The sequence below is a fragment of the Meles meles genome, chromosome 11 (assembly GCF_922984935.1).
Source record: "Meles meles chromosome 11, mMelMel3.1 paternal haplotype, whole genome shotgun sequence".
NCBI classification, from domain to species: domain Eukaryota; kingdom Metazoa; phylum Chordata; class Mammalia; order Carnivora; family Mustelidae; genus Meles; species Meles meles.
In genome coordinates this window covers 33,794,005-33,821,442 of record NC_060076.1, presented here as the reverse complement: position 1 = coordinate 33,821,442, position 27,438 = coordinate 33,794,005, and the positions used below count along the sequence as shown (strand labels likewise).

Sequence of the window (27,438 nt, the reverse complement as noted above, 5' to 3'; positions counted from 1 at the left end):
GTGTCCAGCTACCTCTAACGCTGTGTGGTCCATGCTGGGATATGGATGGCAGGTGCCATGGGAGAACTAGAGAGGGAGAGAGAGGATTCCAGAAGCCTCCATGAGGTAAGAAGTGTTACTCTAAGTCCTTAAGGATGGGAAGGTAGAGTTGTTGGGTCAAATACACAAATACAGGATTCTCAGTTGGATCTGAATTTCAGATCAACAATGAATAATTTTTAATATAAGTAGATCCCAAATACGGAATGGGACATACTTTTTTTTTTAGATTTTATTTATTTATTTGACAGAGAGAGACCACAAGTAGGCAGAGAGGCAGACAGAGAGAGAGAGAGAGAGAGAGAGAAGCGGGCCCCCTGCCAAGCAGATAGCCTGATGCGGGACTCGATCCCAGGACCCTGAGATCATGACCTGAGCCGAAGGCAGCAGCTTAACCCACTGAGCCAACCAGGTGCCCCCGGAATGGGACATACTTATACTAAAATATTATTCGTTGCTTATCTGAAATTCCAATTTAACTGAGTATCCCGTATGTTCATTTGCTAAATCTAGCAACACTACTGGGGGCATTTTAGCAGCACACCTGGCAGATGGAGGGAGACTCACCACCAGTAGAGGGGACGGTGTTGACAAAAGCAGGAGAATGTACTGAGCCGTGACCATTTGTGTCACCAGAGCAGAAAGGGCGTGGGTGAGAGGCCATTGAAGCAGCTGGCCCATGGAGTGCTGGTGAAGCCAGGCTCCGGGGTCACAAGCTACCATCCTCCAACCTGGGTGGCTGCAAAGTCTCACAGTCCCCACATCCTTCTCTCCCTCTGTAGTCCGTTCTGCACACACAGCCAGAGTGACACTCCCAGAACCCGAGTCAGGACATCTCAGTCCCTGCTGAGGCCTCCAGAGGCTTCTCAGCTGCCCCTAGGGAAAGACTCACAAACCCCTAACCACAACCTACAAGACCCTGCAGGATCGAAATGTGCCTGTTTGAATTAAATCTACCCCAGAGTGATATTGTGAGGATCCGGGGTGGGGGTGGTGTCAGGCAGTTTCCCAGCTCGGCTGCCTCCAGAATCTACTTTGGGAGCCTTGAAAAAGGCAGAAGCTTGACCTGACCCCTAGAGATAGTGGTTTAATGGGTCTGGGGTAGGCCTGGGCTTCAGGTGTTTGAAAAGATGCCCCAGGGATTCCAATGTGTGGCTGAACTGAGAACCACTGACATTTACCATATTCTCTGGCCATGAGCAAGTGTGCAGTGAGTGGGGGAGGTCCACCATGTGTCCAGCTCAGCTCCGTTTTACCTTCTGTTTCCCCTTCCTGCCCTAGGCTTCCACTCCCTGAGCTTGAGGGCTTTCCCACACACCATTCCCTCTGCCTGCCCAGAATGCCCCTCCTCCCTTCTCTTGACTCGGCTGACACTACTCATCCCTCCTGTCCCAAGTCCCTCCGTTCAGTTCTCCCAGAACACACTGAACTTTCCCTCTACAACACGTACACTCCGCGCTTTGTTTTCAATTATGCAGGTACCTGCCTAGCACCTCTCTCCCCCAACAGACTTTGCTGTTCCCTGCTGCCTCCCACACACAGCCCCACTCCCTCCCAGCACCCACCCCCCTCACCCGGTTCCTCTACGCCCTCCAGCGCTACCCCACCCAGAGCCAGGCATATGATGTGGGCACTCGACAAATGTTGAACAAACGAATGGATAAAAGCCCGACTGAGCACAGGAGTGATGTGGTCAGATCTGCACTCCCAGAAAGATCTTTCTGGCTGCTCTGTGCTGAGTGCTGGTGGGGGGAGGGTAGGAAGAGACCGGGGCCAGGACAGAAGTGATTACACGGCTGTGATAACACAGCTGCAAAATGGTAGGGCCTCAGCCAGCACAGAGGAGACAGAATGGGAGGTGGGACAGTTGAGAGACAGTGTTAGGAGGGAGGGGACTTAGGGCATGCCATGCGACCGAGGGTCCACCCTGAGTGGACAGGCAGGATAACAAGAAAGAAGGCGGGGCGCCTGGGTGGCTCAGTGGGTTAAGCCTCTGCCTTCGGCTCAGGTCATGATCTCAGGGTCCTGGGATCGAGCCCCGCATCGGGCTCTCTGCTCAGCAGGGAGCCTGCTTCCCCCTCTCTCTCTACTTGCCTCTCTATCTACTTGTGATCTCTCTATATATATCAAATAAATAAAATCTCTTTAAAAAAAAAAAAAAAAAAGAAAGAAAGAAGGTGATCCAAAGGAAGGGGCAGTTGCTGGGAAGGACGAGTTCTCTTTTGGCCAAGTTGGGCTGGAGACACCCGTGGGACACTGGGAGACACCTAGGAATCTGAGGCCAGGGCTGGAAAAGTCTCCGCTGGGTGTAGAGATCTGAACGTCACATAAATAGAGACGAGAGCAAAAATCAAGTAAAATTTAAAACCATGCAAGTGTTTCTTGCCATTTCCATGAGCAAAAATGCCTGGGGTGTGGGATGTCCATGGTCCGGAGGCTCTTCTGTGGAAGAGAGGTGAGTCACGGCGCTCCCCGTGTCCCCACAGCTATCCTGGGCATGCACACGCTCATGAGCAACCAGCAGTACTACCAGGCCTTGGGCAGCAGCTCCATCGTGAACAAGGAGGGACTCAACAGTGAGTACACCGCCCTCATCCCCAGCTTTGCGCCCCTCCCCCCTCCCCGAGCAAGGATGCCCCGGAAGTGAAGGTGTCCGCTGCTTCTTGCTTCCTCTGCCCACTCATGCTCTTTGGCTCATTGCAGACATTTTAAAAATTTGGATGTAAACAAATCTATCCACCTATTCCTTTGCCTTCGCTGGGATTTGTGTCTTGCTTGTGCAGGACTTCTCCGTCCTCATGTGGCAAAAATGTCCTCCTGCAGTGTCTCCTGAGAGTGTTAGAGGTTCGCCTCTTGTATCCCACTTGTTACTCCGCCGGGGTCTGTGTTTGGGTGCGGTGTGAGAGGAGATCGAACGGTCACTTTTCATGCCTCTCCCATGGGGACAACAGTGTTCTTTGCAAAATCCGTCCCTTCACCGCTGGCCTGGGACTCCGTCACGATCATGAATTTCTACACGTCCACACAGGTCTGTCTCCTGGGGACTCTTTTGTTCCTCGAGTCCCCTTGTCCTTTCCTGTGGCCATACTGTATTGTTCTTCCTGCTCCCCTGCATTGTCCCTAGCTGGCCTTTTGGCCCCCCAAATCAGTGAGGGTACCAGAAGAATATTGACCCTCTCTCTGGAAAGCTTATATGTTTCTCTCACGTTCAGGCTTCATTTTATCCTCACAAGAGTCCCTGAGGTAGAGCGACTGTCTGACACCTTACAGAGGAGAACACAGAGGGTCAGAGTGTTTCAGTCATTCACCCCAGGCATGTAGGACCTCAAAGGCGGACTCAAAGCAGGGCACGGTCAGCGCTTCTCCCCGCCTCTGCTGGCGCCCCCGAATGTGCGGCCTTCTCTTGGGCATGAACTCTGCCGCCGCTTCCTTCCAGAGAATCCTGTGGAGGGAGAGGCACCCTGTGTTCCTGTGAGCCACCTCTCTTCTGTCTGTCCCTCTAGGTGTGATCAAACCCACACAATACAAACCTGTGCCTGATGAAGAGCCAAATTCAACAGATGTTGAGGAAACCCTGGAGCGGATAAAGAACAATGACCCCAAACTTGAGGAGGTTAACCTCAACAACATCCGGGTAAAGTCCTTTTGATTTCCCTTCACCTGGGGCGAGTGGGAGGAGCCCATGGGCGGGTGGGAGGAGCCCATGTGCACGCCCAGGCTTGGTTGTATGGAGAGAACAGGGCCCTGTTTGGGTTCTGGCTGCTTCCGGATCAGGAAGGGGGCAAAACCTCTCAAAGGCCTGGGCGGTGTAAGCAAACACATCCTATGGCCCTGGTTTCTTCAGGCCCTGGTGTTCACCATGGGCCAACACACCTTCGATTCTGGAAACCTGCCTTGTTATTCAAAACACTGAGAGCTAAGGTCCTAAGTCAGACACCTGACTGCCAGGGATCCTAAGGCTAGAAAAAGTCTGCACCCAGCAGGTGTATGGGGTCCCACAGCCCTGGGAGGGGCCGGCCCTGAACCATCCGCACGCCATCATCTGTGTGGTCAGCCTCATTCTGCAGCCCTGGCAGGGAGCTGTCGGCCCCTGTGTCCAGCCTGACCAGATGTCGCCTGTGTGACCACCAAGGGCAGAGGAGGGTCCGATGGACAAGCATCTGACCCTGGACGGGCTGCAGGAGGAATGCAGGAGCAGAACCAGCTGCCTGCCCACCTGCTTAGCCCGGAACCCGGCAGGATTAGTTCTGGGAGGGTGTGGGGGTAAGATAAGAAGTGGGCCCCCCGCCCCTGCTCCCCAGCTCCTCTTTCCTTTCTTCTCCATTTTCTTTTAAGTGGCTGCCAGCCCTACAGCCTAATCTGATTAGAAACCTGCTCCCGCAGTGTTCTCCTCCACCTGGCCTCCCCAGGCTCTGCTCCCACCGGGAGCTAACATGACACTCTGAAATGAGAGATCCTGCGAACACAGCCAGGTTTTCTCTCCGGTGCCTCCATTGTCTGCCGTGTGCCCAGTGGGAGGCCCTGGCACAGCTCAGAACTCTGTCCCCTGGCAGTGAACCCTGGCTCAGAGCGGCGCAAGGGTGCGGAACCAGGCCGAGGCTGTGTGCCTTCACCGTGGGCCCACAGGCTCGTCCCTCTCCAGGCCTCAGTTTCCCTTCTGCATGTGAGAAATTTGGACCAGATCAGTGGTTTTCCCCCTGAAAAGATTAAGAAATCTATGCCAAAGCCACCCCCTCCCCAGGATTCTGAATTTATTGGTCTGGTCCACACCCATGCATCAGCAGTTTATAAAAGTTCCCCAGGAGTCTCTGCTGTGTGGTACACCTGAGACCTGGTGGGACAGATGTCTCCTAGAGATCATCTAGGGCAGTGTCCAGCCCCCAACCCTGGTTTTCCAAAAACAGGCCTAGAGAGAGAGAGGAGACTTTGCCCAGTGTCACAGAGAGTCAGAAACATTGCCAGTTGTCCAGGCAGAGGCCAAGGCCCTGCCCACTCCACACCCCAGTCCTGAGCCCCTGGCACAGCACTCCTCTGCATCCTTTGCCTTGATTTTTCCTTCTCTGGTCTCCACCTGCACAGAAAATTGTGGGTCCTCCCTGAAATTGTCAGGGATGGTTTTCTCAATCTGTTTACCTGAAAGTTCTCTCCAGATCTCAGCCTTTGGGGGCAAATCAGGAATTCTTTGCCTATTCAGTGATCTGGTCAGAGACCTACTAGGATTCAGGCTGCATGTGTGAGAGGGTCACTGCCCCGTCTGTCTTCCCAGCCTGACCCTGGTCGGGGCTGCTCCTCACCGCCCGCCTTTCTCTCTCTGTAGAATATCCCCATTCCCACTCTCAAGGCCTATGCCGAAGCCCTAAAAGAGAACTCATATGTGAAGAAGTTCAGCATCGTGGGAACACGGAGCAATGACCCCGTGGCACATGTATGTACCTTTCAGTTCCGCTGCATTCAAACTGGGGGGCTAGAAACAGAAGGATGGATGCTTGTGGCGTCAGGACTGGCCGAACCCCACTGAGGAAAAACCCTGTGTGGTACGATGAAAGGCAATGGTCCAGGAGCCAGGAGACGATGTGAACACAAGCGCTGTTATCCAGGCAACATCTGTACATTATGCTAGTTAACATCCACAGTCACCCCTGATCTCAGGGATGCAGGTCTCCCCACTTTGCAGATGAACCTGGGGTGCAGGGCATTCAGGCATTTTGCTTTGTCCAAAGTTGCACAGCAAGTGAGAAGTGGAGCTAAGATTTAGATGCAAGTCATGTTGGTTCTAAAACAGGTCCGTCCCCACTCAGCACACCGCGATGGAGAAGTACCTGCCCCTCCCTGGGCTTCAGTTCCTCTATATCCAAAATCATGGTCTTACTCAGTGGGTCCTGATGACCAATTTTATTTGAGTTTTTTTTTGCCCAAGTCATAAAGATATTGCTGATCAAATTAAATTGTATTTATTATAAAGTAGCCAACAATTCTTTTTTTCTTTTCTGTTAAATATTCAAACATATTTATTGAGAGTCTGTGTCCAGCACTGAATTAGGCTCTGAGAATATAACTGGGACCAACAGTCATAGCTCCCACTTTAAAAAAAATTTTTTTTTATTTATTATTTACCTGAGAGAGAGAGAGAGAGAGAGAGAGAGAGCGCACAAGCAGGGAGAGCAGCAGGCAGAGGGAGAGGGAAAAGCAGGCTCTCCGCTAGACAGGGAGCCCAACGTATGATTCCTGGACCCTGAGATCATGACTTGAGCCAAAGGCAGATGCTTAACCAACTGAGCCACCAAGGCGCCCCTATAGCTCCCACTTTCGTGAATATAATGGTCCATTTGGCCATGCAGACAACTAAAGCCTGAGAGTATAATATGATTATTACAACACTAATAGCAGGTTAAAAGTGCAAGAATTAGCTTACCAAAGAGGGCAGTTAATCATTTAGCAGCAATCAGTTTGTTAATAGCCACAAAATAACTTGCAGGAATTTTGACTGGGGTTGCACTGAACTTGTAGATCAAGCAGGGAAGAACTGATATCTTGACAGTATTGAGTCTTCTTGTCCATGAACATGGAATATCTTTTTTTTTTTAAAGAATTTATTTATTTGACAGATAGAGCACACATAGGCAGAGCACCAGGCAGAGGGAGAGGAGACGCAGGCTTTCCGCTGAGCAGGGAGCCGGATGTGGGACTCAATCCCAGGACCCTGGGATCATGACCTGAGCCGAAGGCAGTTGCTTAACCAACTGAGCCACCCAGGTGCCCTGGAATATCTATTTATTTAGTTCTTTGATTTTTATACATCAGAGTTTTATAGATATTCTCATATAGATCTTCTACATACTTTTTTAGCTCTAGACCTAAGTATTTCACTTTTGAGGGTACTAATGTAAATGTGTGGTGTTTTAAATTTCCTATTACACTTGTTCCTTCCTGGAATATAGGAAATTGTTTAATTTTTTTTTAAGACTTTATTTATTTATTTGACAGAGAGATCACAAGTAGGCAGAGAGGCAGGCAGAGAGAGGGAAGCAGGCTCCCTGCTGAGCAGAGAGCCCGATGCGGGACTCGATTCCAGGACCCTGAGATCATGACCTGAGCCGAAGGCAGTGGCTTAACTCACTGAGACACCCAGGCGCCCCAGGAAATTGTTTAATTTTTATATGTCAATCATAAATCCTGCTATCCTGCTATAATCATTGATTAGTTCCAGGAGGGTTTTTTAAAATTTTTTTGATCAGTTCTTTCAGATTTTCCACAAAGACAATCATATCAGCTGCAAACAGTTTTTTTCCTTCCTTCCATATGTGTATGTATATATATACAAATATATATATATATATATATATATTTGATTAATATATTTGATTTACTTTTCCTGCCTATTGCATTAGCGAGAACTTCTATTTTGATGTTGAAAAGGAGTGGTAAGTGGATTTATCCTTGCTTTGTACCTAATCTTAGTAATAACATTTCGAGTCTCTTACCATTAAGCATGATGTTAACAGTAGGTTTCTTGTCAATATTCTTTACCAACTTGAGGAAGTTCCCATCTATTTCTAATCTACCAAGAGTTTTTATTATGAATGGGTGTTGGATTTTGTCAAGTGCTTTTTCTGCATCTATTGTTACAATCATGTGACTTTTCTTTTTTTGCCTGTTGTTGTGATGGGTTACATTAATTGATTTTCAAATGTTGAACAAGCCTTGCATACTTGGGATAAATCCCACTGGTCACAGTGCATAACCTTTTTATACATTGTTAGATTCAATTTGCTATGTTTTTGAGGATTTTTGCATCTATTCATGAAAGATATTGGTCTGTAGTTTTCCTGTAATGTCTTTGTTTTCGTATTAGGATAACCCTGGCCTCATAGAATGGGTTAGGAAGGATTCCCTCTGCTTCCATTCTCTGAAAGAGATTGTAGAGAACTGGTATCATCTCTTCCTTAAATATTTGGTAGAATTCACTGTGTGGGTCTGGTGATTTCTGTTTTGGAAGGTTATTAATTATAGGCCTACTCATATTATCTGTTTCTTCTTATGTGAGCTTTAACAAATTGTATCTTTCAAGAAATTAGTCCATTTCATCGAGGTTATCAAATCTGTGGACATAAGAGTTTTCCACAATTTTCCTTTATTATCTTCTCAATTTCCATGGGATCTGTAGTAATGGGCCTCTTTCATTTCTGATATTAGTAATTTGTCTCTCTCTCTCTCTTTTCTTAGCCTGGCTTAAGGCTTATCAATTTTATTAATCTTTTCAAAGAATCAGCCTTTCACTTCACTGATTTTCTCTATTCATCTGTTTTCAGCTTCATTGATTTCTATTGTAATTCTTATTTATTTTCTTCTGCTTACTTTGGATTATTTTGCTCTTCTAAAAGTTTTCTAAAATGGAAACTTGGATTATTGAATTTAGATTTTTTAAAATCTGTGCATTCAATACTAGACCTTTCCCTCTAAGCTCCACTTCCACTGCATCCCACAAATTTTAATAAGGTATGTTTTCATTTATTTCTCTTAAGGTTTCTTTTTTGCCCTACATGTATTTAGAAAATGTGTTGTTTAATGACCACACAATATTTGTAGATGTTCAAAGTTATCTTTCTGTTACTGATTTCTAGCTCAATGCCCCGGAGCTCTGAAAGCAAATGTATGATTTTGTTTCTTTTAAAATTGTTAAGGTATGTTCCATGTCCCAGAATGTGATCTGTCTTGTGAATGTTCCACGTGAACTTGAGAAGAACATGTATTCTGCTGTTGTAGGACAAAGTAGCATATAAGTGTCACTTCTATCCAGTTGATTGATGGCATCGTTGAGTTCAATTACATCCATACTGATTTTCAACCTTCTGGATCTTTCCATCCCTGATAGAGGGCTATTAAAATCCCCAACTCTAGCAGTGATTCGTCTTTCTCCTTGCAGTTCTATCAGCTTTTGCCCCTTACAGCTTGACTCTCTGTTGTTGGGCACATATACATTAAGGATTGTTATGTCTTCTTGGAGAATTGACCCCTTTGCCATTCTGTAATGCCCTTCTTTATCCCTAACAACTTTCCTGGCTTTGAAGTCTATTGAGTAGCAATCAGTTCTTTTAAAAAAATTAATTTTTAATTGAAGTATAATTAATTCTATAATAGCTTCAGGTGTTCAATATAATGATTCACCATTTCTCTTCATTTCCCAGTGCTCATCAGGATAAGTATACTCTTAATCCCCTTTATCCATTTCACCCATCCTCCCACCCACCTCCCCTCTGGTAACCACCAGTTCTCTGTATTTAAGAGTCTATTTTCATGTGTGTCTCTTTTTTTCCTTTGTTCATTTGTTTCTTAAATTCTACAGATGAGTAAAAAGTTCTGTGAGCACCCCTACTCCCTGCCCCAGCTCCTCTCCCTGTACCCCCATTCCTCTACCATCATCCAGGAATGAGCTGACACCTGGCATGACAGGGGCTCTGGGACCTGCTCAGCCACCAGCTGGTCCACTTGGATTGGAGCACTTGCCTACCAGTTATTAAATATTTTGATTATCAGACCTGGACAGGTCTTCTTTGGGGAGCAAGAGAGATGCTGTGGAAAGAACATAGCCTGTGGCGCTCTCCTCAGGAATGTCCAACATCCTCAGGGTCTGAGAGAAAGCCGGCATGCCGTCCTGGGGGCACATGGAAACAGGGGGAGGAGGGAAGGATGATTGCAACAAGGAAGGCTTTCTGGGAGCTGAGCTTATATAGGGTTTCAGCAAGCAGGGATCGTGGGAAGGGTGTTCCTGGCTCAGAGAGTCATTTCAGACAACCAGGGCCCACTGATGGCACTTCCTGGCCCACCAGCTGCTGGTGTCCCCTTTCTTCCATGACACATCGTTTCCACCAACTGCTAATTACCTCATTTCCTTCAGAGGCTCTGATTGTCATCTATACCCCATTGGCTGAATTCCTCTGAAACGTGCTGGGGGCCACCTGAGCTCCTCTCCTCCCATTTGCCCTGGTCACTTGCCCAGTGGGGTGGTTTCCCAGGCGTCCTTCTGTGCTCTCTGCTGCTCAGATGAAGAGAACAATGACTCCATGGAACCTCAATAGGGAGATAGAAGCGACAAGTGGAGGATACATAAGGAGGTTGGGACTCCTTTAGTCACTCAGTGAACTATGACCGAGAACCTACTGTGTGCTGAGCACATGGGCACCCTGGGATGAATAAGATGCATTTTCATCCCACCAAGAGTAGAGAGTCTGATGGCAGAGACAACACCAGTATACAAACAACTCTGAACAGAGGAATACAAGTTCCATGAGGGAGGTTATGGATGAATTCTACAAAGTGCAAGAGGTCAGGCCTCAGCTAGCTGGGGCCATCAGTATAAAGGCTCCTAGAGAGGAATTGAGAATGACCTTGAAGGACGGGCAGGGTTTGGACAAAGTGGAAAGGAAAGGGCATCCCAGGCGGCAGGGACAGGATGAGCAAAGGCAGAGCAGTGGGAGAGCACCAGGCATGCACAGGCAGCTAAGATCAGCCCCGCCATAAGGGAACAGTGAGACTTGAGGCCGGGCAAGGGAGGAGAACCAGATGTTTGAAGCCAGATGCAGGCTAAGGAATGTAGAATTCTCCAGTTAGGGTTTTGGGAGCCATGACACATTGGAGGGGAGGAGAGACACAGGAGTTGTGCTTTGTGAAGGGGGTTGTAGAGATTGTCTTGCCTGGTCCCTAGCTCGAGCAGCATGAGCGTGCAAGGAATTCTCACTCCCAGCAAGGCCCTCTCGGTACTTTAGGTTCTACCCTAGAGGGTCTCCAGCCTTGCTCAGGGTGACTCACAGGTACCCTTGTTTTTCTCCCATGCTTCAAGGCCCTCGCGGAGATGCTCAAGGTCAATAAGGCACTGAAGACGCTGAACGTGGAATCCAACTTCATTTCCGGAGCCGGGATCCTGCGCCTGGTGGAAGCTCTTCCATACAACACTTCTCTAGTGGAACTGAAAATCGATAACCAGGTTAGATGCACAAAGGTCTCTTTGTGTCCTTCCCTGCAGGATGCTCATGGTTCTACCCTTGCCCTTGTCCTGAGGGATAGCTAGATGCTGCTGGATGGCACAGATCCAGGGCCCAGCTTCAAGGCACCCCAAAGGTCATTGGTCCTCACCCTCCACCATGCCCATCTTCCTTCTTCATCATACTCTTTAAGTGCTCTGCCAGCTTCTGCTTGTATACCCCTAGGGATGGGAGCTCACTCCTTTCCAAGATCACCCCCCTCCCCAGTTCTAAGTGAGAATATCCCTCCCCATATCCAGTCGAAATCAGCTTCCTGCAAGTCATGTTTATTGGGCTTAATTCTCTTCTCTGATGCACGTGGGACTCATCTGGGGCACAGATATTATAAACCACTACAGTCTTCCCCACCAGGCTAACTATCCCTGTTTTCTTCAAACACTTCCCCCACCCCACTCAGTGGACTTCTGAGTCAGTCTCACTACCATCATGTTTATTCTCTGGGCAAATACTAGTTTGACTTTCACCTTATGGGGTTACCATTTCTCTGTAGCTTCTGGGGTTCAGTCATTTATTATCAGGGCAGCTCTTCCAGCTCTGACTTTCTAAGATGATGCTGGCCACAATATCTTACATGTCGCCTGTGTTAAGGGTCTCTGGTGGGCTGGGTTCTGTGTGACGCACCTTACACACATCTCTGACCTGCCCGACCACCCTGCAGGATGTGCATATTGTCTAACTCATTCTGCAGAAGAGAAGCAGCCAGACAGGCTAGGACGAGCCACTTTCTTAGCACCCGTCACTTAGCACTTTGGGAAGCAGAATTCAAATTCCGGTCTCTGTGACTCCAGAGACCACACTCTTTCCATGACACGACATTGCTTTTAATGTTAAAATGCTTTCTTCTATAGGAGCTCTGGATGGGGAACTTTTGTTTTCCTACCTGACGATGTTTGCCAGATGGTCATATAAATATGTGCATGGAAAAAAAGATTGGAAGGAAATATAACAAAAGTATAAACAATGGTTATCCCTGAATGAGATCCTTATTGTAAAGTATCACACACATATGGAAAAGTGCACAAAACTTCAGTGGGCAGCTTAATGAATCATAGTGGGCACGTGCCCCTGTGCGAGTCCAGAACTAAAGCATTACCAGGCTCCCAAAGACTTGGTTAGCCCTTTCCAACCCTAACCTCTTGATAACCCTCTACTTTTGTATCCCCACGTCTTCACTCTTGGTTCTCTCCTTCTAGAATGTCCTCTCCCACCCCTACTCCTTCTCAGCCTGGAGAATCCCTCCTCAACCTTCTAGATTCAGTTGAATCCTCTTCCCCAAGTGGTGTTCTAGAGCCTGCTTGCCAGAGCTGATTGTAGGCATCTCTCCACACTGCACCTCAGTGATGGCATGCTGGTAACATGAAATCACTCCTGGTGGGAACATTTACACTATGGAAATTGACAAACACTACAAATCAACTTTTTTTTTTTTTTTTTTGAGAGCCTGCCTATCGCTACTTTCTCCCATTAGCTTACCTTAGAGCCTCTAACCCTCTCCCCAGGGAGAGTTAAGTGATCCCCACTGTGTTCTCCTAGCATTTCAGCTTCCCATGAGCTTCTCAGAAGCTGGTGCTGTATTTGAGCCATCTCTTTATTTCAGTGCCCAGCTCAGAACTTGGCCCATCAGTGGTGCTCGGTAAGCAGGGCTGCCCTGGGTGGTTGTGTACGTTGTTCACTGCATAGGAGGCAGGGGGCAAAATCCAACCCATACCCTACTCTCCAAGTCTTGGTATGGGGCTTGGTTCAGCCAGAGAAGGTACTTTTTTCTAATTTATATAAAGAGCAGCAGCCCTGTCATGTGAATTTGCTACACTGGACTCCTGCATCTCTCGCATGCCAATGGCTGTGGCCGCATTGCCCATTCCCAGCCCCTCCCCATTCCCTCTCTTTCTGCCACGGCTGATCCTGCTTTATTGCAGGCAGGAGAGGCAGAGCCACTGGAACAAAGGCATGCAGCAGGCTTAGCAGCAGCCCTGGACCAAGGCCTAGGATTGGCTATTCGTGTGACTCCAAGCCTGGCTGGGCAGGGAGTCAGGGGCTACCCAGCGTCAGCTGAAACCTAACTCCTGGGGCAGAATGTTGGCCAGAAGTGACCCAGAGCACTGGCCTTGGGTCCTTGTGATGACAGCTGACAGAGAGTGAGCTGCCTACCTTCCCTCTTGCTGCTGTCCACCTTGGCTGAGCCCAGAGTCAGAGCCAGTGCTGACTGGCACCCTCCCCCTCACTGAACATCCAGTGTGAGCATGCTCACTTTCCTGAGCCTCAGTTTCCTCACCTACAAAATGGGATCAAAAGAATTTCTACTTCTAAGTAAATGACAGATGTCAACTATGAGGTTGTAAACTTTCATAATTACTCCAAAGGCGACCTAGAGAGTTCACACAGTATTCTAAGAGCTAATTTACTGAGGTGGTACCATGTATCCATTATCTCATTTAATGCTCTCCAGTGGGCATGATAACCCCCTCTGTGTTATAGATGAGGACACTAATACCCAGGAAAGTTCTGTAACCTGCCCATAGTCACACAGTGAGTAAGTGACAGAAGTAAGATTCGACCCCAGATTGATGTGACTCCACAGTCCATGAACTGTGCTTCTCTGGTCTTTTGACTCCTACTGTTGTTTTGTGTGGGTCTTTCTTGGCTTTTTCAGCGATCCCTTTCCCTGGGGGAGAGCCCAGGGTGCTGGTCACCCCCTCCCCCCACCATCCTGGGAGCCTTATCTTTGGTTCATCTGAGAGTTTGATGAGTGCTGGCTGAACTCCAGGGCTGTGCTAGGCTCTGTATATGAATGAGGCTCTGGCTCTGCCCTCCAGCGATTCCACGCTGGACAAGAAGGCAGACAAGTGCAGAAACGATCACTGAACCAGGTGCTTCAGCAAGCTGCAGATGGTGGGCCTTTGGGGAAGCCATCTCAGTCAGGAGGAGGAGGCATCTCGGGGGGCTTCTTGGAGGAGGTGGAGTTTGAGATAAACACCTAGGATGGATAGTATCTCAGAGAGTGAAATGGAGGCCAAAGCATCTCAAGTGCAGTGAACCCCATGAAAGGGAAGGAGAGGGGAAAGCCGTGGAGCCCATCCTCTGGAAGAATCTAGAAAGGGAGTTAAAAATCCAAAGTGCTCTGAATGGGTAGGTTGGATGAAAGTAGGCTGCGGGCTGTGTTCTGGGAAGATGGTTGCCAACTGGGTAGGAGAGGCTTGAGGGTAGGCATCAGGGCCTGGGAGACCAGAGAGATGAGGGCGACCTGTGGGGCAGTGCTCCCAGGGCCTCTCACAATGCATCTCTCCTCGGGTGCCCCCACTCTGGGCTCTGAGGGCTGTGCCACAGAGGAGGTGGTGAGTGGCATTTGATTTATTCCTCCTTCCTGGTTAGTCACTGAGCTCCTCAGAGGCCACAGCTTTCCCCTCAGCCCTTGGGACTGTAACCTGCATTAGAGAGCCTCTGTCCTTCTTCCTTATACGGCCAAACAAAGGAGAAAGGGACTTGGGGAGTTCTGCCCCGGTGACAAGAGCCTGGCTGGCTGGCTCAGGACCCAAATCCGGGAACTGGGATCCTGGGGCTGTTTGTTTACTCAGTCATCTCTCTTTATCTCCAAGCAATGTTGTGCTCTGCCTCCAGTGACCCTGAGCCAGCAGTGAGGGTGGGAGGGGGCAGAGAGGCCAGGACCCAGAGCGGAAGCCATCAAGAAAATGTCTAGTTCCACTCTCCTTTTGCAGGTAGGGAAACTGAGGATCAAAGAAGGGACGGGACTTGTTGAGGTCAGGGATAAATTTAGTGCCAGAGCTGGGCCAGAACTGAGGTGTCCCGCCTTCAAGACAAGCTGCATTTGTGGCTGGACAGGAGAGACCCTCAGGCCCCAGTAGCAGGCACTGTGTACGGAGTACTTGCCCACCCTTTCCATCCCAAGTTAACCAAATCCAAATGGTGATTTTCTGTCCCTCTTGATCTGCCCTTGTCAGTCCCAACAAAGCCACCTCCAGCAGGCCCTTCCCCAGGACCTCGGGGTACAGGGTACTCCCTGCCTCAGAGCAGACAAGGCCCGAAAACATGACCCCTCCCTGAATGAAGTTATGTGCCGTGTCTGGGGGATATTGGCTGGATCTCTCACATTTCATTTCCAACACTGGACAGTGAGGATATACTTCATATTTTGAAAAGAAGATCAAGGAAGTGGACTGGATATTCTTGTTTACCCAGATTGGATTATTTTTCTAGTCCAAATAAGTTTAGAAAGAAAACACAGCCACAAAATAGGATCCTGAAGGTTTTCACACGGGTTGACACCCCCTTAATTTTAGATTACATACTCAAGGCAGATGGCTAAGTTTTTTGCTGTTGTTTTGTTTTGTTTTTAATGAGGCTGAATGTGACTTTTGGTTTTGTGAAAAAGAAGAAAACCAAGCTGGCAAAACTTTGCCACCAATCATGTTCTCTGTTTTGTTCCTTATACATTCAGCCTCTAAGCCGCAGCTCTTGGCTTGTGCATAATTTTTGTGTCTGTCTCCGTGGGTACTGAAGTAATTCAGCCTGGAAACATCCAGCCTCCAAGAGAGGACAGTCATGCGTCACTGTCCCTTCTTCAAAATGCCAAGTACGGTCCTTCACCAGCCTCACTTCTCAGGGAAAAAATGAGATAGAGTCAGTGGAAATAAGAGCAAAAAATGTAAGGTCAAAAAAATCATTTTCTGACACAGATCAACATGAATCAGAATAAAGATTTGCGACAACAACCACCTCGTACCATGACCGATCCCTAGTGGAGGCTGTACTCTGTTCTGAAATGCCAGGAGATTTCCAGACAGGAGACAGCCTGACCCAGGGATTACCTGTCTTCAAATCTCTGACACTTGAAGTCAAACGAGGATCAAGTCCAAGCTCAGCCTCCGCCCTGTGGTATTCTTGCTGTGTAACGGTGGAGAGGGACCACGTTTTGTACCCATGCCTCAGTCTCCTCACCTCTAAAATGGGAAGGATACACATACTCATGCAGCAGAGTTGTTAGAGGCTTTCATGTGTTGATCCTTTAATGAGTACCTGGCATGTTTCTTCTCTCAAGAAGAGGGAGGTGATATTTCTATTATTTTATTGTTGTCGTTGTTGTTTGGCGTTTTTTTAGAGAGGGATGGGGGAGGGGCAGAAGGAGAGGGAGAGAGAATCCTAAGCAGGCTTCACACCCAGGGCAGAGCCTGATGTGGGCCTCGATCCCAAACCCCGAGACCATGAGCTGAAATCGAGTTGATGCTTAATTCACTGAAGCACCCAGGTGCCGCGATATTTCTATTATTAGTTAGAACAGTCAGTGCTGGAAGGGTAGAGTGGGGAGCACTGACTTCTGACAGAGTCTAGCTGGTGCAGAAAACAATTTTTTTATCTCCTTCCTTATTCCTTTTCCTACTTATGTCTTCTTCTTATCAAAGTGTAACTTAATATAGTAACAAATACATCATAATTAGCTTAATGTATTTTTATATGTTTTTATATGGATTTATATGGCATATGTATTATTATATAATAATACACACACACACACACCTGGCTACAACACCAAGGTCAAGATATAGAATATTTCTAGCATCCCATATGCCCCCCCCAATCAATGCCCTCCAAATGCAATCATGTCCCGATTTCTGTCACGATGGATGAGTTTTGCCTGCTCTTAAACTTCATGTAAATGGAATCCCATGGTGATGTTTTAGGTCTGGTTTTTCGATTCAGCATTGTCTGGGAACATATCAGTTATCTAGCTGTGGAACAGATTACCTCCCCCAACTCAGCAGCTTAGAATAACAATGAACATGTATGAGTTCACAGTTTCTGGGAGTCAGGAATCCACGAGCAGTTTGCCTGCATGGTTCCAGCCCAAGCTCTCTGACCAGACTGCAGTCAAGTACAGCCTGAGGGCCTGCCAGGGCTGGAGATACCATTTCCAAGGTGGTTCCCTCCACGGCTTTTGGCGGGAAGCCTCAGCTCCTTGCCGTGTGGACCTCTTCCCTGGGCTGCTTGAGTGGCCTCACGACATGACAGCTAACTTCTCCTGGAATGAGTGATCCAAGGCACAGAAAGAAGAAAGCCATACATGCCTTTTTATGAGCCAACCCCGGAAGTTACACAGTCCCTTCGGCCATGGTCTCTCTGTTGGAAGTGAGTCACTAAGCACAACCACCCTCAAAGGGAGGGGTGTTTGGAAGGGAGGAGGATCAAAGAATTGACAGACATGCTTTAAAATCATCAAAGTGAGAATCAGCTGTGCTATTTTCCTTTGCTCTGGTTTGGCCAGAAAGACCTTACTAACCAGCAGAGGTACCCAGGCATGGAGCTGGGTACCTCCTAGGTGACGTGGCCCCATCCTCAGGGGTGTGTAAGCAAAACAGAATTTGGCAGCTATGATACAGAGGGAATTTTAATATCAGCTTGGGTTTGCAACTCTGAACTTGAACTAGATAATCCCCAGACTCTTTCCTTTTGCCCACGTCTTCTGGACCACAAAGGAAAAGGCCGTCAGATTGATTGATCTGATTGATCCCATCAGACGCACAAAGTGAGCTTCCTGAGGCCCATGGCACCTCTGCCCAGAATGGGGGTCTCAGAGCCACCCACTCAATTCCACCTAGAGCGTTGGTTGGTTGTTCAGAAGCCAGCAAATCTGGTCATCTTCTCATCAGGCTGGTGATGCTCGGCCACAGGGAAACAAGAGCTGTCATCACTGCTGAAGGGTGTGTCAGCATTTGTAGCCTCTTGGCAGTTTTAACTCAGAGCACGCCTGTCTTTTAACGCAGCCATTCCACCGCCCCATGTCCAGCCTAAAGAGTATGGGCTCCCTCCCCCGCAAAGCCACGGCCACACTGCCTATAACAAGGAACACAGAAGCCAGCTCCTCGTCCATCTGTACCAGGGCATGCCGTGAAGTCGTTCAAAGAAATGAGGTCGTTCTCAGTGTTGCGACTTAGAGAGGTCTCCAGAAAATGTTAAATGAAAAAGGCAAGTTGCAGAACAGTGTGTACAGTAGGAATCCATTTAAAGGAAAAAATTTTTAAAAATCTGCACATTTTTAATATCTACTTCACAGAAAAAAAAGCCAGGGAAACACACCCCACTGGCCTAGTGCTTACTCTGTGAAAAGTGGGTAGGATTGGGATTAGGGATGTGAAAGGAAGCTCTCTGACTTTATTCAAGCAGCTTTAGTATCATTTGAATTTTAATAGTAAGATTATATTTGTTCACATGTGACTGATTTCATTCTTAAGCACATCTGAAGGGAGACGGATCAGAGTTCTTCTCCAACCTCCCCTCCCCCGCTCAGCTGCCACAGTCTGCTGGGGACAGTCCTGGCATGACCTGCCCTGGGGGTTCTGCCAAAGGAGCTCCCAACTGCCCCTCGCCCACTGCCCAGGTGGCTCCTGATTTTTTTATGCCATCCAAGCAAGCCATCATGGATTCATAGAATGCAGGTGCCAGAGATCTGAAATGTCATAGAGCCTAAGCCTTCTCCATTCATAATGACATCTAGGAGACTCTCACAAGACACTATCAACCCTCTGTCCACACACTTCCAGGGACGGGAAGCTACAGCCTTCCCAGGCAGTTCCTCCCACATGCAGACACTCTGGACGGTGAGATCACAATCCTGCACGCTGAGCCAAACTCCATCTGCCTGTAGCCCCTCTTATCAACCCTACCCTGGCCTTCAGAGCTCTCTCAAAGACACCCAAGTTAGGCAAGAACTAGTAAACTCTTGAGCGAAACTCCTGTGTTCAAAGCCTGGTTCTGTAACCAACTAGCTCTGTGATTTGGGGGAAATTTGTTAATGCCTCTGTTCTTCATGGACCTTGGCTGGAAGATGAAAATGATAATAATAGTACATATTCCACAGGTTTATAAGGAGGAGAAAATGAGTTTACTTACGGAAAGTGCTTCTGTGGCTTCACTTGGTAAACAACGATCACTAAATCTCAGAATAACAGATCAGAGTTTTGGTTTTGGCAGTGTCCCTATGGTCTCTTCTCTCATCTGTGAAAGGATTGAGGCCCTGAAGAGGGATAGTTTGAGAATGAACCAAGTATGATACTTCTTAAGATGTGTGTACATTTCTTATTTTACTCTTTAATGTAAAAATAATGGTTTTGGTCAAAGATTAACACTGGGAAGACTGGCCATGATTATCTAGTAGAATCCTGTATACCCAGGATATAATCCTCCAATATACCCAGACACATCTGCACATATCCCAGGCATACTGGACGCCTGTGTGAGAACGTGGGCCTAGAGGATCCTCTGAAGTCTTTCCAGTGTCAGGTCAAGGTCAAGCCCCGGCTCTGGCATTAAGTGGAGGGAGCACGTTCCAGCTTCCCTCTATACATGGGTTCCGTTTACTCATCTCTAAGACGACGGAGGGCCAGTTGCTGCCTGAGCTGCCTCCCCAGGGATGTAGGGAGGCTCAGTGGGGGAAGTTTGCATGGGACTGCTCTGTGCTCTTGACTGATGGCACGGATTGTCAGCTTTGCAGAAGCAGCCCTCACGGACGCTGGCAGCTCCTCCACTCGGGGACACTGTGCTTTCTGAGATGAGCCCCTCCTGACTTCTAGCAGGGCTTTCCCGGAGAACAGCCTCAAGGAGAGGCCAGGCTTCCTACTAAGTGGGGTGGGTGGGGGACCTTCCCATTCCTTCTTGGGCCCTTGTATGATCTCTATACTATCTGCCAGGCCAAGTGGGCCAGAGCCGAGCGCTGTGCTGAGTCCTCAGGGGACAGACCTGAGCTCTTCCCAGCTCTTTCAGGAGGCGTGACAAATGGGCAATGGAACTTTACCAGTGTCATTCTACCTGCCCAGCTTGGTGTTCCCAGCCCCATTTGAACCCAGACGGGCTCTGGTGTACTCATAAGACCTTGAAGGAGTTCTCCATCAAGCGCCTCAACTGAGGTCCCTGCTTGTCCATTTGGATGGTGAGGTAATCTATCTTCTCAGCCCTCCTGTGTTGTTGTGCATCAACTGTGTTCCTCCTTCTTCCATTCAGTTCCTTGACCTTGACCTGGAGATATTGGGTACTATGTACTATCCAAGGGCTCACAGGCTAGGGGAGCCCCATCTAACATAATGATGGAAAGGTTCTACATCTGCACTGACCTAATTGCACAATTGAAATGTGGCCAGTGAGACTAAGGACCTGGGTTTCAAATTTTATTTATTTCATGATTTAAATTTTAAAATTTAAAAATTCCATTAAACAATGGGCTGAGGATCTGAATAGACATTTTTCCAAAGAAGACGTCCAGATGGCCAACAGGTACATGAAAGGATGTTCAGCACCACCAACTATCAGGGAAATGCAAGTGGAAACCACAATGAGATATCACCTCATACCTGTCACAATGGCTAAAATGAAAAGAACAAGAGATAACAGTGTTGGTGAGAATGTGGAGGAAAAGACACCCCTGTGCACTACTGGTGGGAATGTGAATTGGTGCAGCCACCACGGAAAACAGTATAGAAGTTCCTCAAAAAAATAAGAAATATAACTACCATATGATCTAGCAATCCCACTTCTGGATATTTACCTGAGGAAAACAAAAACAGTATTTTGAAAAGACATTTGCACACCCATGTTCATTGCAGCATTTTTTTACAATAGCCAAGACATGGAAACAACCAATGGATGAATGGATAAAGAAGATGCGGTGTATATGTATCTGTACACACACACACACACAGGAATACTACTCAGTCATAAAAAAGAAGGAAATACTTATGATCTCACTTGTATGTGGAACGTAAACAAAAAGAGAAGAAAACGAAGTTCATAGACACAGGGAACAGATTGGAGGTTGCCAGAGGTGATGGGGGAAGGGTGGGTGAGATGGACGAAGGGGGCCTCCTTGTCCTGGCTGGGACCCCCAGGACAGTCTTGGTGAAAGTGAACATTCTTGTCTTGTTCCCGCCCTTAGGAGGAACATCTTTAAGCCTTGGTGTGATGTTAGCTTGCTCTCCATGTCTCTTCAAATATCTTTAATCTTATGTTTATTTTGTATTATCTTATTATATGTGGTAACAGGAAATTCAAACGATAAGTTACAAAGAAGAAAACAAAACCTCTCCTCAATCCCACCACCACCAGGATACTTGCAGATTTTTTTCTAGGCATTAGGCATATATATGTGTACGGAAGATACATGTAACTTGACTTAAATATGACCTGTTTTATTACTGGGCTTTTTTTCTCTATATTGTTTTGTGGTCATCATTCAGGGCCTGTGACCAAAGATTTGCATCACCATCTGACAGCTTTCAGGTTCTCTTTTAAAGTTCAGCTATCATTTATTTGAGCAACCCTCTCTAGATGAAGTTGCCTTCCTTTCCCCCAGGATTATAAATAAGACTGGTGAACATCCTCATTGTATCCTTCCCAACACTATATTGTAGGTTCTCCTTTTCTTTTGTTTTCTTTCAGTCTTTGTCGCTAGAGGTCTTGAGATAGGGAACTAACATGATCAGAGGGAGAGAGGCTTTAGAAAACAAACTCTGGGCATTCCCAAATTACTGTGCGACCTTAGGCGAATCTTTTTCCCTTTCTGGGCCTCGACTTCCTCATTTGGAAATTAAAGGGATTCGTCAAGTGGCTGGTTACCAAACCTGGTTGTATATTGACATCACCTGGGAGTTGGAAAAACCACAGACACCTGAGTCTTATTCCCAGAGATTCTGATTTAATTAGTATGGAATAGAGCCTAGGGAGTAGAATTGTTCACTTCCTTGAGACTTGTTCATTTGAAGAGCCCTCCTGCTCGAGTTCTCTAGGAAAGATCTGTTCTTGGCGTCTAGCAGGGCCTGGGTTCGAATCCCAGCTCATTAGCCTTCTCCAAACTTCCAATTCCCTGGTCTTGGTGAGGGGAGGGGGGAGTGGCTAAAATCCCCACCCACCACACCAGGGTTCTGCGCCTAGAGAGGAACTCCTGCACAAGCAGGTGAGTGGTGACTGCTGTTCTTTCCTTCATCAAAGAGCCAGCCTCTGGGCAACAAAGTGGAAATGGAGATTGTGAGCATGTTGGAAAAGAACGCAACACTTCTCAAATTCGGCTACCACTTTACCCAGCAGGGGCCCCGGCTGCGGGCCTCCAATGCCATGATGAACAACAACGACCTTGGTGAGTGATCCTGGGCTACCGGCCCACCTGCTGTCGTTTTCCCACCCATCCTGCGGAACGGGGCGCGGTGCGGGGTGCCGGGCGGTATGGCACGGAATATTCCACTGATACCTTCTCCTCTTCTTGAGTCCCACTCCTGACTCTGACGTTGGTCACAACTCCTTGGTTTCTGTTGGTGCCTGGCCTGCCGCCTCCCCTGGCCTATGCGCGCTGCTTCGGCGTCCCCGGGAGCTGAGGCTGAGCTCGTTCCTTCCCGAAAACTCAGCGCGCACAGGGCTGGAGTCCCATTGCGCCATCTGCACCTTCTTTCGCTGCCTGAAAGGAAATGTGGCAGAGCATAGGCTCACTGGGAGTCTTTCCCTCTCTGAATACCCTTCCCGAGCTCAGGGTCCTCCCTCCCCTCGGCCACCCGAGCATAGTGTCTGGCTCTAGTCCCAGGCCCCAAAGCCACGGGACCAGCACACCTACCCAAACCCCATGCCCAGCAACCTCACAGGGCTTTCAAGGTAAAACTTGAAAATGTTGACTTCATAGAAAGTTAAGCCAGTTCCATTAATTTCATCTCAGTTAAAAGCATAGCTTATATTTTTTCTGAAAAGGAAAGGAAGGAAAATGTCGCCATCGTTTTTGATGAGCGTGGGCCAAACAGGTATGCACGACATCCGGATGAAGAGTGCGGTTGATCATTGACTTATTTCCAGGTGCCTGTTGTTTTCAAGCTCTCGGAGCGTTTATGACTTGTATTCCTGCTGGCTGCTAAAAGGATCTGATACAGTGTCCAAAAACGACTGTGCCTTCTGAGACTGTAGGGAAATAGGAGGAAAAAAACAAGAAAAGGAGTCGGTCTAATATGTTAACATAAGTGATCATCACATATAGCTGTGAGTTTTCTCAACCAAGGCAAGATGAACCAAGTTACAGTACTCCTATTACAGAAGAGAAGGAAGTATAACAAGCTCAGAAAGAAAGGGAAAAAAGAAAAGAAAGAGAGCTTCTTTCTGGGATTGAATTATGAAATGACTATGTTTTCTCAAGGACAGTGTCTTTCGTGAGCTTTTCATCAAATTCAAGCCTGTTCTACACGTGGGGTTTTTGTTTTCTGTTTCTATCACTCAGTAAAATGCAAAGCGTTTAATACCGAAGCACGTCTCAAAGTTCAGGTACATCACTCTCTAGTGATGAGTCTGAGGCTAAGTTATTACCTGGAAGGCCTGGAAGAATGGGGGGAGTGTGTAGGTGCACAAAGCAGGTACTCCCAGAACCTCTGCACAGATAACCACAGAGCTACACACACACGCGTGCACGCACTCACACGCACTTTAAATTGAGTTACTCAATTTAACAAGCATTTGTCAAAGTCCCATAAGGCAATATGGATTCCTACTGTGGAGGATATCATAGTCCAGAAGTTATTCATTCATTGCCCACTCTAGGTGTCACTTTTTTCTACAGCTGCAGGTCTAGAAAAGTCCATAAAACAAAGAAAGAAATGGGCATCTAATATCCAGGTTTATCGGACATGCCCTTATTTGAAATAAGCACAAATAATTATGAATCATTATTATGGCACCACAGAGGTGAGGGCTGCACTGAGCTGTGGAGGAAGGCCAACAGTCCAAATGCTCTGGGCTTGGCTGGGATCCAGCTTCAGAGCCAGTCCTCCAGAGCCCTGTGTTCTGATACCCATAGCCTCGCATTTTCCCCTCCCAGATTAGATGAAGCTTCAACTGTGCCCCTGGCTCCCTGTCCCAGGGCCAACCCAGCTTTTGTCTTCCAGTGGCAAAATGGCCTGGAGGCCTTTTCTAGGGACGATGACCAGGGGGTAGGGGTGCTGTGGTGGGGGAGGGCCACCGGAATTAGCTGTGGCCTGGATAACCTGGCCCTTGAGGATTCTTCCAGTCCTGAGGGTTTGTGCCTCCAAAACCCAGGCGCAACTCCTATCCCCAGCAGCTTGGGAGGTTACAACGGCGGGGTCCTAGAGTGCCAGAGCTGGAAGGGCTCTTCAGACTCCCCCCTCACCACCACCAGTTCCCTTTTGGGGAAACTGAAGCCTGGGGGGGTGGACTGCCTTTCTAAGGGAGCGGCTCAGCCAAGTCCCACCCGTTGTTAGTTACAGCAGCATTTTGGGAGCAATTCTGGTGTGCCCAGGACTGTGCCAGAGGACGTAAAGGGCAGCAGAAAGGCTAGTTCTTTGACTCCAGAACCTTTACAGCCTTTTAGGAGAGAAAAGACTCAAGGTGTGCCTGAAAATTCGAGAATGCCTGCAAAGTGTGCCCAGCGTGAGGAAGTGACTTGAGAGGACAGAGGCTGGTTAAGCAAAGCATCCTCATTGGGGGTGGGGTGGAGGGGAGGGGCGGGGGTCCTTTAGCCAGCCTTATAGGGAAGAGAGAGATTGTGGGGGAGGTCAGGTGCTCTCCGTGCGCGGGTACTAGCACAGGCAAAGGCAAGGTGGGAGGACCTAGTATTTCAGCTAGGAGAGACAGAAAGATTCAAAAGGAGTGGAGGGACTGTTATAGGGAGTTAGACCTAGAAGGAAAATCAGGAACTCACAGAGAAGGGAGGGAAGGGCATGCAAAGCAGAAGGAACAGCATGAGCAAAGGCAGGACCAGGAGTTTGGTGATGAGAGCAGGTAGGAGGTAAGACTGACAGTTTCCTGGACAGGACTGGCAGGTGATAAAAACGGGCCTCAGGGTTAGCCCAGGGGACTGTGCAGCTGTTCCCTTGGAGTTTCCCACCAAAGGCATTGGAGCAGGATCGCTTACATGATTACACATAATATTGAGTGCTGGCGGGTAAAATAGGATTTCTAGCTTTAAAGGCCAATTGGTGCCCATCTGCTAAATTTTGTTAAAGAAACACTTCTGATTCAGATAGTGCACGAGCTTTCTCCTGCAAAAAAAGTCCATTCTTTCCAACACGGCATTTTCATCCTGCTCTCAGGGCTCCAATGCGGCAGACAGGCTTCTGTGCTTTCCAGCTATATGTTTTTATACCGAGAGCCTCCCATGGGTCGCACCTAGCCTCTGTGGTGGTTAGCAGTGTTCGCTGCAGGCAGGGCCCAGACTCTCCAGCTTCCTTCTCACTCCAGCCTGCACCCTGCTGGCTCCTGGCTCGCAGACAGCCTTGGTGGTGGGTTTTGCCTGCCTGCAGGGTGGGTGGGCTCTTCCTTGGGGGCTATTCGATCCCCAAGGCCAGAGGTCAGCCTGTGCCTCTGCTTACGTGCAGCCTGCTGGGACCCATTCCAGCTGGCATGTCTTCGGTCCTTCCCATCCTTTGCACTGAGCGGCCAGCTACACGGCGGTGTCAGGGAGGAACCGCGGGTCCCCATCTATGTTTTCGCACAGCGATACCTCAGATGACTCCTACCTCTACACTATTTATAGCTGAGAGGCTAAGCATGGCTCTTGGGTCCTGTAAATCTGCCTCCAAAGCTCTCTTCACTTAATGAACTCAGAATTGCCGGCTCCAACTTAAGACTGTTGTATGTGTGGAGGTGGAGTGGGGACGAGGGCTAACCTGTTTGAAAGCAGGAAACACCCATTCCTGGGAAAGTCTCTCTTCTACTGTATTCTCAAGGAAGGCTTTTCTAAAAAGCACCCCAGACACCATGCACCCCAAATCAATTTCACCATCATCCCCCAAAACTACTCATACAAAGGGTATTACTTTCCTCACAGGCCTCCAAGCCAGAAATCTGGGCCTCTGTCTATATGCTGCTCCCACCCCAGCCAGTCAGCCCTCTCCAGGCCATCCCCGCTGCCCTGCCTCATGCCAAGCCCTCAGCACATTCGCCTCCTGTCCTGAGCCGGCCAGCAACTCTCACAGAGCGCCCATCCCAGAGTTTGTTCTGTCACTTTGCTTAGTACCCTTGCTGGGCTCCCACATCCCTCAGGTGACAGTCCTGAACACATCCCTCAGTAGTCAGAGCTGATACGTACACAGCCCTGAGTGCCAGGTGCTGCCGTGAACACTTCCTGTCTCACTTAGCCACGTGAGGCCCCCAACAGCCGGCTGAGTGAGGTCCCATTACTACCCCCCACTCTGCAGGAAGGAAGTGGAGGTCTGGAGAAGTAGGTAAGGTTACCTGTAGTTAGTGGGTACAAGTGGGGTTTGAGCTGCAGTCAGACCTCAGAACCTGTGCCCCCGTCTCCCTTTGTGGTGAGGACGTGCTAGGACTTCTCTGTCCCCTGACAAGCCATCCTCTCACCCCGTATTAGCACCAGCCAGTCCCAGTAGCTTGAGTGCCCCCCAATGACCCAGGCCAAAGTATCTCTGTAGAGGGCCCCTACTCCTAACCCTCCCCTCCCCTTCTCAGTCTGCCCTTTTATCCTTCCAGACTTGGTGCACACATTCCCTGCCGTCCTTCCAACCACTTCCTTCATTATGACTCATACTTGAGAGCTACCAGGGAACGTATAGCATGTTCTCAAACTCACTGTTGGTATAGCTTGGTGCCCTGTTAAGCTAGATCGTTACTTCTGATCCTTGTGCCTGGCACATAATAGCACTTGGTGAATGCTATTGAACATATAAGTGAATTTAAAATGCTTCCCCAAAATAAATAAATAAATACTTCCCAAAGACATGATAGAGGGGTTCGAGCTTGGCAGGAAGTGGTGGAAGGAGCTTGAGCAGCAGATAGAGGTTGGTCCAGACGACCTGAGATTCCTTCCGGCTCAGCAAACATGTCTGGCCATTGCAGTGATAAGGGTTTTGCTTTAATGGAAGTAAAAAGCAGATTGAATTGAAGGAAGATGTTGGGAGACCTGGGCTTCTGCTTCTGTCACTTATTCCCCGTGACTTAGGCCAACTTACTTCCCTCTCTTGGCCTCGATTCCCTTCATCATTAAAATGGAGAAGAAAGGGGCGCCCGGGGGGCTCAGTTGGTTGAGCGGCTGTCTTTGGCTCAGGTCATGATCCCGGAGTACCAGGATCGAGTCCCACATTGGGCTCCCGGCTCCACGGGGAGTCTACTTCTCCTCTCTCATGCTCTCTCTCTCAAATAAATAAAATCTTTTTTTTAAAAAAATGGAAAAGAATAACACCTAAGCAAGTGGCTGCCTTGGCCCTTTTCCCCCATCCTGTCCCCATGAGAGCCAAGGCTAAGGGAGCTGCGGGGCTCCTGCCCAGGGTACACAGTGAGGGCACGTGGTGAGGAAAAGAAACCTGGGATCCCTGTCTGTATCCTGAACCATGGGCTGGGGACTTAGGTTCGCATCCTGATTCTG

At 48.3% G+C, this 27,438-nt stretch overlaps 2 protein-coding genes across 4 annotated transcripts in view; one reads left to right on the top strand and one right to left on the bottom strand.

Annotated features, from left to right (window-relative positions):
• Positions 1-27,438, top strand: part of TMOD1 (tropomodulin 1) — an 84,101-nt gene that overhangs the window by 53,263 nt on the left and 3,400 nt on the right. For both annotated transcript variants that reach the window (XM_046023323.1, XM_046023324.1), the window contains exons 5-9: positions 2,526-2,615; positions 3,543-3,673; positions 5,357-5,464; positions 10,877-11,020; positions 22,065-22,209. In XM_046023323.1, the coding sequence (XP_045879279.1) occupies positions 2,526-2,615; positions 3,543-3,673; positions 5,357-5,464; positions 10,877-11,020; positions 22,065-22,209 (618 nt within the window). The remainder of the gene's footprint in view (positions 1-2,525; positions 2,616-3,542; positions 3,674-5,356; positions 5,465-10,876; positions 11,021-22,064; positions 22,210-27,438) is intronic.
• TSTD2 (thiosulfate sulfurtransferase like domain containing 2) overlaps positions 22,220-27,438 on the bottom strand; it is a 32,392-nt gene continuing 27,173 nt past the window's right edge. The window contains exons 11-12 of one of the 2 annotated variants that reach the window (XR_006820849.1): positions 22,678-23,012; positions 22,220-22,524 (exon numbers count right to left, since the gene is read on the bottom strand). Coding sequence is in view for 1 of the 2 variants with exons in the window: in XM_046023322.1 (XP_045879278.1) it covers positions 22,966-23,012 (47 nt within the window). In the remaining variant the exon portion in view is untranslated. Of the gene's footprint in view, positions 23,013-27,438 lie in introns of both variants that reach the window. The other variant, XM_046023322.1, reaches the window with a different exon arrangement.